The 14134-nt window shown below is 34.0% G+C and overlaps 2 protein-coding genes across 2 annotated transcripts; both read left to right on the top strand.

Moving 5' to 3' along the window:
- The first annotated feature begins 1763 nt into the window (after nt 1-1763).
- Nucleotides 1764-7278, top strand: LOC108226630 (glycosyltransferase-like At2g41451). The gene is made up of 11 exons (XM_017401622.2): nt 1764-2263; nt 3011-3160; nt 3274-3326; nt 3949-4057; nt 4149-4283; nt 4383-4427; nt 5054-5241; nt 5768-5909; nt 6137-6183; nt 6723-6810; nt 6915-7278. The coding sequence occupies exons 1-11, from the start codon at nt 1931-1933 to the stop codon at nt 7185-7187; spliced, it is 1563 nt and encodes a 520-aa protein (XP_017257111.1). The 5' UTR covers nt 1764-1930; the 3' UTR covers nt 7188-7278.
- Nucleotides 7279-8533: 1255 nt separating this feature from the next.
- Nucleotides 8534-13228, top strand: LOC108224420 (uncharacterized). Its single transcript, XM_017399042.2, has 11 exons — nt 8534-9053; nt 9919-10006; nt 10528-10619; nt 10726-10844; nt 11115-11230; nt 11334-11461; nt 11541-11627; nt 12147-12207; nt 12300-12340; nt 12419-12539; nt 12788-13228. The coding sequence occupies exons 1-11, from the start codon at nt 8692-8694 to the stop codon at nt 12845-12847; spliced, it is 1275 nt and encodes a 424-aa protein (XP_017254531.1). The 5' UTR covers nt 8534-8691; the 3' UTR covers nt 12848-13228.
- Nucleotides 13229-14134: the final 906 nt, after the last annotated feature.

A 14134-nucleotide genomic window follows, 5' to 3' on the forward strand; every position in this document is an offset into this window, starting at 1 on the left:
GTGTTCGCATGGGTTAAAGGCTAGTGATAAATAAAATGTAATAAAATATTTGTTGTACATTTTTAGTCGTGCATTTGAAAGTAGCACGGCACCTTATATACTGTACCAGTAAATTGCACATCTCGTACGTGTTTTTCTAAAAAGTACGTGGACACCAACAAAATACTCCCACTCGTTCATAATTTTTTTATGATGGAGACAAATCGACATAGGGTTGGACAAAATTAATATTTTTATAAAAATTTAAAATTTAAATTTTCATATATATGAAAAAAATTAAGTAAATTATGAATTTTTTAATATATTTTAAAATACATGTCAAACAAGAAAATTATGTGCAAGTAGAAAAAAATCGTAAAGAAAGGAAAGGCAGCCAGAGAGTAGTAAAGTTAAGGTTTTCCATTCTTGACGTGAATTACTCGTGCAGTAATATGTTTTAGCCGGATGAAATACGAATGGTAACCGATCAAATATAGCCACTCAAAATATATGTTTGTTCTAACTTAAAAGCGTATTCTTTCTTGAGATTGAAGGTCATGTTATGTTAGTGAGTAGAGTTTAGAACTACTCCCTCCTTCCCATTTTAATTGTCCACTTTGCTCAAATCACACATATTAAGAAAAATTAAATATGATATGTTGTTATCATTGTTATGCATTAATTATACAAAAACACTACTAAATTTTCATTCATTTTGTTAAAAGTCAACATAGTTTGCATTGTAAATCATGAAAATTGTACATGCTAATAAATGTTAACATTGAAACTTGTATAAAATTGTATTGGACAAAGAAATAGGACAAATAATATGGGAAATTTTTTCTTTGCAAAGTGGACAATTAAAATGGGAAGGAGGGAGTAACAAGTTTTTCGGCATATTTTAAGTATATATTCTCGGGATGAGCCAGAGTCGAACCCATGACCTGGGACGACAGAGGATAAACCCTTAACCACTGGGCTATCCGATCGTGCTCGTGAAGGTCATGTTATGTTAGTGAGCAGAGTTTAGAACTAACAAGTTTTTCGGCATATTTTAAGTATATTTGCGTCAAGTAATAAGCAACTGATGCGATAACAAACTATATAACTGACCATTAATACAAAAACTCCAAAACATTTTTTCTTTTATTCATTCTTCCGTTTAAGGTTGTAAATTTCTGAGTAGTTAATTCCTGATAAATATGATGAAAGTAAATGTAAGTAGCAATTCACAGTATTTATATATCTAATCAAAAATTTATTTGCATGGATGTAGATATCTAGTAAAAATGAATTTACAAATGTTAAATAATTTAATAATTTGGATCACTTGTTCTAAATAAAAACAATTTCTATCGTTAATATTATATAAGACTTAAGTTTGCATAAAAAATATCCTAGTACAATATTTTGACAAAATCTTTACGTACAATCTGATATGATAAACATCTATTCAATATATATACAAGACACTAATAGAAAAATATTCTATTGTGAACTTTACAAACTCCAAAACCAATCTTAATCGAATCTCCTCACAAACGGAGAATGAATAACCTTAGCAGAATAATATCTCAATCAAAAATATGCATTAAATCTGACAAATATTACACACAATAACTCAATAAAATATAGTTCATTATTTCTTACCAAAAATAAAGAAATATGCGAATTCTGTTATATCTAGGTGGGGAATATTCAGTGGAAAAAAAAGAAAAAGAAGTCGGCAATGAATTTCCAAAAAGAAAAAAATAAACAGAAAATAACCAAATTCGAGAAAAAAGATAAAGACGGCAAAAACCAAAGAGCAACGACAAGAACTCTACGCAAACAGCATTCAAAGTACATCACACAAACCTCGTCGGTTTCAGCTCCTAAACACAATAACACAGAGTAGAAACGTGCGTGTGTGTTTCATCTTAACATTTATGCATGCGTAAACACATCAACAATGGCGGGTCTTCACTCATCTCTCAGACCCACCTCTTCTTCATCGACGCCATCTTCAAGACTCCTCTTATTGCTCACTCTCTTGCCTCTCAGTCTCGCTGCTCTTGCTTTCGTTCTCCAATGGCGGGGCGGATACGATGACCCGGTGGCCCGGTGGCCTGGATTAATGGATGATCATCATCATGACCGTGATATGTTTCCGGGTATGGATAAATCCGCTCCGATTAGGACCACGTCGATTAATTGTGCGGATGTTTTGTCGCAGAAAAGGACTCCTACGTTTCCTTACTTGAGAGGCTGGAATTTTGAATACGGGTCGGATCTTCAGCCCAAGGTGAGGTCCTATTCTTTTTAAATTTTTAGTTTTGGGTTCTTGATTTGATCGTCAGGGTTTCTTTATTTTGTTTGATTTGTTGGTTACATGCATATGTGTATTGTTGTGACAGTGTGGCTATTTGTCTCTATGCATATCACTGTGTTTGTACGTGTGTGCATAACACAGATCACTCTCACACTTGCACTAGTAGTTATTAGTATATATGATGACAATCACAACAGGTCAGTGCCATGTGTCCTTGTACACACTTGGCATTGCCATGTCAACCATGTGGGCCACAACAGGTTATTCATGGCCACCAATGTGGCATGTAAAAGTGTTTTTAGTCGGTCCACGTCAACTACAACAGATTTTTGTAAAAAATAGACCGGCCTAAAAATGTCTGGTCGTCAAAACTAGATATCAGACAGATTTTGCCTTTACAGGCTAACATTGTGGACTGTTATGGCCATATTCCTTATATATAGTGGATTATGATTTCGTAAATGATGTTTTTTTGCAATGCAGTACAATGGATATGTCATGTGTATATTTGTTCCGGCGATACACAGCTGAATTTTATTAGTGTTTTTTATTATTCTTTTTTTGCTTGCAGTGAGGCCACACTTGTATTATAATGGTATATGGGCCTTTTGTGATTACAATTCCATTTGCCATTTAGTGAATCTTATTATCTTATATAAGGTCAAGTGGTCAACTTAACTCTTTGGCCATCACTTACTTTACAAGTTTACCCCGTGGCAGATATGTATTACTACGAGCACTTCTGCTGGCTTAGAGCAGATATTGCCATGGATGTTCTATCACAAAGTTATTGGGGTTTCTTCCTTTATTCTGTTTGTTGAAGGGAAAGCTGCAAGCTCCAATGTATCAAAAGTCTTACAAAGCATTCCGGTGGGTTCAAATTTTTGGCCTCTCTACATTTGTGTGCCTTGTTACACCTTAACATTTCATATGTGGGCCTTATGGAAATCTCTACTTTTTTTCTTTTTTCGTCTTTTGTACAGGGAGTACAAGTAATTTTTAGAACAAAAGAACTGGAGGACAGACAAGCTAAAAGGTTCCTTCCCTTAACACGCCGATATATGAATGTTGTCTGTTGGCAGTAGTCTGCGAAATTTCTAATTGTGACAATCTTTGTCATCTTTAATTATCTTTGTGATGCTGATTATAGTAAATTCCTTACCTCCGAATCTCGTAACTGGATACATGACCATAATACAGAGTCCTCCAAAACATGAACACATGACATATATGGGTTTATTCAAAATGAGATGCCTCTGTTTAATGTATTTATATAATTGTTTTTATTCAGCTGCATCTCCTTCCGCTGGTTCTGATTTTAATGTCACTTAGTGTTTATGAAAAAATATATTGAAGACACTGATATGTAGTTACAACAGAAAACAGTTATTGAAGGGCAATTGCAGGCTACTGCAACTTCTGTCAGTAATATATCAGTATATATCATAGGAAGATTTGGCAGTATAAATGGCACCAACCAGTTTTCAGTGTTACAACCTTGTTATATATTGTCCCGCCCTTTGTTTATGATTTTAATATCATATATGGAAGCAAGTTTTCAATGTTTGATATGTTAAGATTTCTACATTAATGTGTCCATCTTGTTTTTTATTTTAACTGTTTTTTGTAATGTTTACAACAATTGGTTATTTTTTTAGCCGAATCTGGAACGAAACTTGGTTATCGAATTTCTTCTACAAACCATGCAACTATGAGCTATTTGTCAAGCAATCCCTCAATATGGAAATGGCTATAGTTCTGGCAAGGGTATGTGATTAAAAGTTTTTCAATGTGTAACATTTCTTTTTAATTTTAATTATCTATATATACAATTTGACCTTGTTTTTCATTTTTTCAGGAAGGTGGTATGGACTGGATCATTCATCTTGACACTGATGAGCTAGTGCATCCAGCAGGCACTCGTGAGTATTCCTTGAGAGAGCTTTTCGCGAATGTGCCACAAAAGGCTGACATGGTCGTTTTTCCTAATTATGTGAGTGAAATGATTCCACGGGCTTATAAATATATTTTGTCACTTCATTTAATTCTATAGTCTGGAAATGATCGTGAATTAATAATTTTTGTCATTCAGGAGAGTAGCGTTGAGAGAGATGATATAAAGGATCCATTTAGTGAGGTAAGGTTGCAGTTGCTATCATCATCATCATCATCCATAGCAATAGAAATTTGAAGTTGCTGAAAATGAATTGCACACGTTTTAGGTTCGATTTTCAACTTTTTGGCCAACTCTGTTTTTCAATCACATGGCTATACTCTTAAGTCAGTTTTTTAAGTTTGGTTGGAAGTAAAAGATATAACTCTATCATAAACATGTTTCCTCAAGTTCTGTCCTCTGCAATATATATTCCTTCAACATACTTAATCATGTTTTTTTTTACAATCATATAAAAAAAATTGTAATAATAGCTCCTTTTAGCTTAAACATGTCCAAGCATGATCTATCAGAAATCACATCAGGTCAACAACATATAACATATCTACCGATCTAGTCATAGTGATTTTGGTACCTGTTAAACCTTTCTTATATAGGCCAGAATCAATATATCCCTGGCTCATTTCTGATCCCATGATGTAATTCAGAAAAGAATGCTCCTAGCTGGTTGTTAACTAGTAGCAAGCACTTCTATATGAGGATTATAGAATCATTGCCAAAACTGTTTTGAGATCTGAAGTTCATACCTCTCCCATTCTAAAAAGTTTAACTTGCATGAAGTTTAATTAATGGATCTATCTTATAATTAGGTCTCCATGTTCAAGAAGAACTTTGAACATCTTCCAAAAGAGACGTACTATGGCAATTATAAAGAAGCAACTCGTGGTAATCCAAATTACTTCATGACATATGGAAATGGAAAAGCAGCTGCTCGTATTATAGATAATCTTCGTCCAAATGGCGCACACAGATGGCACAATTACAAGAAAACACCAATGTAAGATTAAATACTAAGCAACAGCAGTGTAATGTTTATTTTTTCAATCTTGACATGTTATCAGTACAAGTATGTAGTCTCAGGATAAAATTTGGAATATATTTCACAGCATATGTCATCTCTACATTCCCAGTTGATTCAAGTGGCTACATCATCTATCCAAGACTTGGGAAACAAACATACAACAACCTCACTTTTTAAATAGATAAAATTTATCGCTATCTTTCTTACACAGAATGCATACTACAATAAAGGAAGTACTTGTATGTTCTTATACAAGTGTGCGATGCATCTATTATATAGTATCATAGAAATCACATATGTGTTGCATCATACAATCTCAGTTATGGTAATTTAATCTACTGACTATAGAGTTTAGTAAACTGATAATTCTAGGTTTGCTCAAATAAATGCTCAACTTCTTACTGCTTCTGTTATGAACATATATTTTCTGAAAGAAGATTATATATTACTTTATATTCATGATCTAAAACATAATCTGTACCATTGTGTGGTCAAATTTTAGGGAGATAAAATTAGAAGAGTCTGCTGTTCTACATTACACCTACCCCAAGTTTTCGGATTTGACTTCAAGACGTGATCGTTGTGGCTGTAAGCCTACAAAAGAGGATGTTAAGAGATGCTTCATGTTAGATTTCGACAGAGCTGTAAGTCCTATGCATTTCATTTTAAATACTATCTATAAGTTTACATTATCATGGATCATGATGTCAATTCATTTCAGTCTTTTGTCCAACGTGACTAACCATTTATGCTTTTGTTGTAGAACATTAAAAAATATAGCTTTGTAGATGTTGGCTGGTTTTTGGTTGAGCTTCATAAGTATTGCAATTCAGTTCACACAACTCTGTCTGACCAAAGTTCTGTCCTGCAGGCATTTATAATCGCTTCTACAGCAACTGAAGAGGAAATGTTTCAATGGTAATCGTCAATTTGAATAATATAGAGATACAAATATCAGACAAGTTGTTTTTAAATATATCTCTTTTGAGCAGTAGGAGACCTCTTGCAGACTTGCAGTACACTTAATGATGAGAATGCGTTGTGATAGATTTTACTAATTTACGGAGTCATTAATAGATGCTTCTGACTAATGTGATATCGCGAGCTGAAGTAAAGCAATTGCATTTATGTCTTTTATTTAAAATTACTGTATATCTGTGAGTATTCCTTGCCAAGTAGTATCTTAAACATATTATAGAATGAAACTCCACATCGGTAAAACAATTTTATTGTATATCCGGGGTCTTCTGACACAGGAATCGTCCTCCTGCAAGGAATCGACTTGTTTTTTTGAAAATTATTGTGCAGACACATTCTCGATCTACGAGGGCAGAATCATTATCTCTTGAATAGCAATTTGTTGGAGTCAATATTTCTTGCTTTTTTTAATCTGTCACTGATATATCAATTTCAATTTCATACGAACTTTTTTAATGGTGATCTTTTACTTGCTACAGGTACCGAGAACATGTTGTATGGACTGACGAAGCTTTGAAGCTGAGACTTATAATGAAGGGAATTTTAACTCGCATATATGCTCCAATGGTGCGTCTTCTACATTAGACAATTCAACTTTTCCATTTTTTGTTGGCAATATACCTGTTGCATGTTACTGCAAATCTGTTTATACTTACTAATATTACCCACAGGTCATTATTCAAGGACTAAGGGAATCTGGAATCTTCACTTCTGTAATTGAATCTGCCCAGGAAAACCCATTGAAAGACACATTTTTATCATCGGTTGAGAGCCTTAATGCCTCTAGAGTTGATAAATTTAAGATGGTCTCTTCAAGAAAAATGGGGAAGCATATAGAAACTCAAGCAAATACCAGGAATATCTTGGCTATCTCGGACACTGATTTACCAGCAATTCCGCCATTATCTCCTCCTAGCATGGAAGATATGCACCTTGATACATAGACACCTATATACTGTCGCATACTGAACATAGTATATCCAAATGAAGTTTACAGCACTTTACGCAAGATTTTGAGAAGAGAGAAAATAGAGGGGGGGGTTTGGGGGGGGGGGGGGGGGGGTCTGGCTAATTTGGTATTGTGGTTTACCTTCAAACATTTATCCAGAATCATCAACAGAGTCTATTGGCTGCATGTTAATGGACAATCATGTACTCAGGAATAGCATTTCTAACATTTTTATATACAACAAACCAGTGAAAACATAGTGCAGCAGTTAGATATTTCTGTATTCATATAGCATTTCTTGCAGATTACTTTAAAATAACTTTTAAATTCTCAATTCCAGTTCTATAATTCTCAACTTCGGTCTTTTTATACCGATTGCCAGTGTCAATTCTTTTCTGCAATTAAATTTAGATGTGCAAGTGATACAATTATATCGTTTACTAACTGTTCTATTTTGCATGTATGTTTCAGATTGTGTATCATGCCAAGTTTTGTTGCATTATTTTTAAACTTTGTAACTTTATGTTTACATCTGTTGGAGAAGGAATCTGGTTATTGAGATTCATGGTCGAATTCAAGATTCATGACGTTGGTTTATTAATAAAAAGTTGTCAGGATGATTGTGTTTTGATTTATACAAAGATGTGGTGATTATATTTTGGTTTATCTTTGAAAAGTTGCCGGAATGTGATAATCATAGACTTTTGAGTTGTTAAATCTTTTCAAAGATGTGGTGATTATGTGTTGGTTTATCCTTAAAAAGTTGCCAGAATGTGATAATCATAGACTTTTGAGTTGTTAAATCAAAGATGTGGTGATTATGTGTTGGTTTATCCTTAAAAAGTTGCCGGAATGTGATAATCATGTGTTGTAGGAACTTTGAGTTGTCGGAGTGTGATAGATATTGTATGTGATATACGTGTTTGGTTGAGTGCTTGAATCAGTATATGCAATTTTGTTTAAAAAAAAGAAGCTAAGTTCTAAATTTATATTAAAAACGTAATATTAATAAAATTATGATTAATACTCCTTTCATCCCTTTTTAGCTGTCCACTATTGAATTTCAATAATGATCATTTTTTGACCCAAGATTACAGACAACCCTTTCATTATTTTAAAAAGTTTAAAATTACATTTTTAAAAAAAATTATATGTAATTTATAATATTTTTTTAATGTTCATTTATTTATATAATATATAATATAATATATATAAAATTTAGTCAAATTTTGATTAATTTGATTGGCGAAAAGTAAGATCGGACCACGTGCTTAAACAGAGACAAAAAATCAACCGGGGGTCCAAACAGGCACTAAAATCCGCCTAACCGGGGGTCCAAACAGGCACTAAAATCATATCAACCGGGGGTCCGACGGAGTAGTAGTAATTTGTAAACCTCCACGCTTCCTTGCCGAAAATTGCAGGTGTCATTAACAATCTCCCTCTCTCTTTCGACTCACTCATTTGACTTCCCCCAATTCACAAACCCTAATTTCACCATGACTGCTCGAAAACGAACTCCATCTTCATCTCCCTCAATCCCAACTCCCGAACAACCAGTCCCTGAAACGACGTCGTCTCCACCCTCTTCCACTCCGATCATCCGTCCGTACAAACTAGGTCAAGTCCTCAAAGTATCTCTCATCTTCATCATCCCTTACTTGTACCTCATATTCTACCATTACAGCGACAACATCGAGGTGGATCTGAAGAGATCTATTCTCATCAATGCGTTGCTTAGCTTCGCTGGCTTCTTGTTTACGCTGAGTATGATCCCCGTGGCTTCTCGTTACGTGCTGAGGCGTAATATGTTTGGTTATGATATTAATAAGAAAGGCACTCCTCAAGGCTCGATTAAAGTGTGAGTCTTCGCTTTGACTTGTGTTCTGTGTGTGTTATGAATTGTTATGGTTTATCTAGATGTTTTAGTTTTAGGATATTGATGGATTGATCGGGTTTGTGGTTGTTGTTTATTAGGCCATTTTGTAATTTGGCGGATCAAGTTAAATTGTTAAGTTATGCCTCGTTTTAGTTTGTGGTTTTAGAATGAGATAGAAATGGGAATGTGTGATTAGGTTTGTGAAATAGATGAGTAGGATTGAGTGCTTGTCCCTAAATTGGTGAGATTGGGTTCTAGTTATAATGTTATATTAATGGAATGGAGAAACATTTGAAATTTATGAATTTAAACCATTTCTAATACTCTTTCAATTTAATTTCTTTCAATTAAATGGAGCTTGGGGGTATTGATTTGTCACTTTCCGTAACTACTAACTGATGATTGATGTTACAACACATTAATTTTATAATTTAAATCAAAATTATAGAAGGTTGAGATCAAATTAAGCATAGTTTCTACATGATAATATCCCGATACCAATCAAACATGTCCAACACTACAAGAAAGGTCGACAAAACCGACTGAATAAAATTGTTCTTTATGATACAAACGGTCAGTTACAAGTCTAAAACTGACCGTACGCTGACAGGTTGGTTATGAAGTTTACCATTGCAGCTATCGAGGAACCATTATGTTGTACATTTTTTTGTTTTTGTGTAAACATGTTAATTAAATTGTAATCATATTACTTTCTAGGATTCATCTTGTTAAAATTTGCATCTCCAGTATTAATACTCTGAAATTAAGAATTGCTACTTTTCTGGTGGCAAGAGTTGAAGACGTTTAGATAGTTTTTTAATTTGTTTTGATCTTATCTTGTTTGCAGGCCTGAGTCTCTAGGGATTGTTGTTGGGATAGTTTTCTTAGTTATTGCTATCTTGTTTCAGTACTTTAACTTCACCTCGGATTCAGTTGTAAGTGTTTCCTGTTTCAGGCTGAATGTTGTTGCATAGTTTTTCAGTTTCCCTCTCTCGTGTAGATATGCAAGCATTGCAGAGCCTGTGTGAATCACAGACCCATGAATTAATAAATCTTAATCTTTTTATTTAAGAAATTATTGATAAGTGGATCTATATAATTTTCATATATCTAAGTGATTATTGACAAGCAGTACATCTCAGATGCAATTATATATTCTCTTAAATCTTATTTACTAAAACCCATGTCTTAGCTATCTTTATCAAGATAAATTTTGATCTTATCCAGTTCAAATCTGATACTACAGTATGGAATATAGTATAGCTAATGGAAATATTTATATACATAGAGACGTAAGTTGCAGATGGTTGGCCTTGTCTTTATTCCCGAGTTGAAGAAAAAAATCGTGATTATATTTATGATATATATTAGTTCCTTACATGATGGCCTTGTCTTTGCAGTGAAGACCTTCTTTCTGTTTTAACAGTATTAGCTGTTGCTTGTTTTATTTATGCAGTGGCTAGTTGAATACAATGCAGCTTTAGCATCCATCTGTTTCATGATTCTGCTTGGTTTTGTGGATGATGTCCTTGATATTCCTTGGAGAGTGTGAGTAACCGAGTCATGTTACAGAACTTATTTGTTTTTCTTTTATAGGCACCATATAGTTTTGGTTTTCATACTAACCAAAATATGGTACCAACTGAAAAGCCAGGAAATTGGTGTTGCCATCCGTTGCTGCTCTTCCATTGTTGATGGCCTATGCTGGACATACAACTATAATTATACCAAAGCCAATTGTTTCATATGTTGGATTTGAGATCTTAGATCTAGGTGAGTTGCAGTACTGTCCTCAGGTAAAATACTACAATAGGCTAGTGACAGCTGGGTACTCTATAATCCATATGAACATACTAAATCTTGCATTTATACATTATATTTGGTGAATGTTTTTTTTTTCATTTGGGCAATACTTAATGCCGTTTTATTCCGTGTGGGTTACTAGCACCAATATAGCCTTCAACAACTTTACTAGAATTTCCATGGTATTCGTTTGGTGATATCTTCTTAACAAGTCTGAATTCATCTATGACTTTTGGACAGGATGGTTTTATAAGTTATATATGGGACTCCTGGCTGTGTTTTGCACCAACTCCATCAATATCCATGCTGGTATAAATGGTCTGGAAGTTGGGCAGACAGTCGTTATTGCATCTGCTGTAAGCATCAATTCTTGTAAGGGTTTTAAAATCCGAATAAAATTTTTGTTAATGCCACACCACATATTGTGGTCTTGACACATATATTTGTATGATGCAACAGATTTTGGTGCATAATATCATGCAAATCGGAGCATCGGCTGACCCTGAGTATAAACAAGCTCATGCATTCTCCATCTACCTTGTTCAACCATTGCTTGCTACTTCTCTGGCTTTGCTTTCTTACAACTGGTAATGACACTGTCTTTCTTATACCAGGTGCAGTAATTCCTCATATTTAATTCTATGTCTGTTTCTCTTCATGTCTCAGGTATCCTTCTTCAGTTTTTGTTGGTGATACCTACACATACTTTGCTGGAATGACAATGGCTGTGGTTGGAATTTTGGGCCATTATAGGTGTGTTTTATCAAATTTTATGATTGGGATACCGGGATATAGTATGGACTTTATATTATCAGCTTGTCTATAGAAGATGTAAACTAGTGTAGTGCAATTTTATAGAGGAAAGACCTGTCCGTTAGGGATCTCGCCTTTGTGTGTGTATGTATTAGCAATGGTTAAAGCTTCTTTTGCACACAATTTGACTGTAACAAACATAATAAAGCCTCCATTACTACCTCGTAATAATGTGTCTATATAAGATTGTGTTTGGGAACATGTATCTCATTTCAAATTTTGGATTTCAAATTACAAGATTTGGGGTGTGATTTCAAATCCTCAGCTTTATACTACTAGTATTTGAATGTCTTGGATTTCAAATGAAATTCAAATCCAGTTTTTTTTGTGTATCCAAACATGCTATATGATCAAATCTGGAATTTTAAATGAAATTCAAGTTCCCAAACAGGCCATAAATGCATTTGATATTGCCTTTTCATATGAAGATATTTTGCTAATACTGTACATCTGTTACAGTGAAACATTGCTTATATTCTTCCTTCCTCAAGTCATTAATTTCCTCCTATCCCTCCCTCAGGTTTGTTCTGCTTTTCTCACTTTGTACTTCCACACACACAATATTTTTTTTCCCAGCTCTTAGATTTTCGACTTGCTAAACCTTTCTGTCAGCTCGCTGGATATATTCCTTGCCCACGGCATCGGCTACCAAGGTAATCTTTCAGTTTGATGCTTACACTAAAAGGGATAGAGAAACCTGCAGCTCACCTAGTTTGTTTCTTGTCTTGTAGATTCGACCCTCAGACAGGACTACTTACTGGGACAAATGATGGGACTCTTGTGAACTTATCCTTGAGACTGTTTGGCAGGAGGTCAGAGAAGTCACTTTGCATCCTGCTACTACTTCTCCAGGTAGCTAATTACAATATTTCATATATGTTTATATTTTTTATTGAGAGTTCAACTTCCGGCTTAAAGTTTGGCATGTTGTATATGTACGGATAAATACTGTTTTGACCCGACTGTTAACTTATACACTATCAAGTATGTTTAACGTGTTTGTTATGAAGTACTCATATTGTAGGAGGTTCATCACTTATCAAATTTCCTGCATATGCACAAAATGATGTAATAGGGCTATATATTCATTTTCTCCACAGGTTATAGGCTGCTGCTTCTGCTTCATGTTGAGATGGATCCTCACTGGTTGGTACAAATAAAGTAGCAGCAACAATACAATGTAATTTACAGAATGCTAGAGATTTTTTTCCTACTCAACATGCTGAATTACGAGATCAGATCTGTAATCAACCATCCTTCACTATTTCAAGAGTATTATTAACGGAGCATAAACAGGAATTCCTTCTCAACAGGTATCATACTTCAGGGAATTTTGGGTGTTCTAATTCCTAGTGTAATCTTAATGCAACATGTTTTCCCTCTTCATAGATTGGGTCATTATAGTTACTCCATATTCCTAGTATCAGCTTGTTATTTTGTTCCAAACAGAATTCCATATTCTTGTGGTGGTGATTGAGTTCTCTGACATCAAACTACAAATATTTGACTGGGCAAAGATTAGCTAATCGATGTTTTTTACATATGCAGTTGCGATGGTTATTTGAATACTCCCTCCGTTCTTTTTTATTAGTGGCTTTGACTTTTTGCATGTATTTTGAGGCGCAATAAAAACGTACTTCTACATGTTATTTTTTAAATTTTCTTTTGTTGAATAAAAATATAGATGTCAAACTTTTATTCAGGAAAAAAAAATTTGAAAAATAATACGTAGAAGTATATTTTTTGCACACCTCTCAGATTACATGCAAAAAGTCAAAGCTACTATTATTTAGGAACGGAAGGAGTAGCAATTATTATACTAAATTATTTAGTGGACTAATCACATGGAAAATTCAGGAAATATTTTGGCCTAAAACTTTGTATCCATGTGCTTTACAGCAGATTAACAGTATAGATATTGAAACTATTTCTTCTCTATCTGCATCCGTGACTGTGCCCGTGGTTTTGGATTTTGAATACTAAATAAACAAGATGTGGCTCTCTACGTGCCGTACATTAATAAATTAATATAGGTAGCTCATGTATAACTGCAAATAGAAAACTTACTTGACAAAGAAAAAGAGATAAAAATGTTCAGCCATATGTTGTAGCTGAAGGAATCCTTCTGTTGAAAGAAAACAAAAACGGTTACTATCAGGCAAACACGTAATGGTTAATGCTTTGCAAAAATTAGGTAATTAAACGGTCTTAGATTAAGTCGACTCGAAACAAAACACAAGAAAGTGGCTCTGTACGAAACTTTTCGGGAGAATTGAATAAAATGACTAAAATATAAGAAATAATTGAAGCAAAATGAAAATTTTCAAAAAAAATGAACGAGTACAAACTTATTATGATGGAATTTGAAAGAAATTAGTAACAGAAAAATGAAAATTTTCTTTCTTGAATTAGAAATGTGACTTCTAATTACACGCAGCTGCTATCAG

This window comes from Daucus carota, chromosome 6 (assembly GCF_001625215.2).
Source record: "Daucus carota subsp. sativus chromosome 6, DH1 v3.0, whole genome shotgun sequence".
In the NCBI taxonomy this organism is placed as follows: domain Eukaryota; kingdom Viridiplantae; phylum Streptophyta; class Magnoliopsida; order Apiales; family Apiaceae; genus Daucus; species Daucus carota.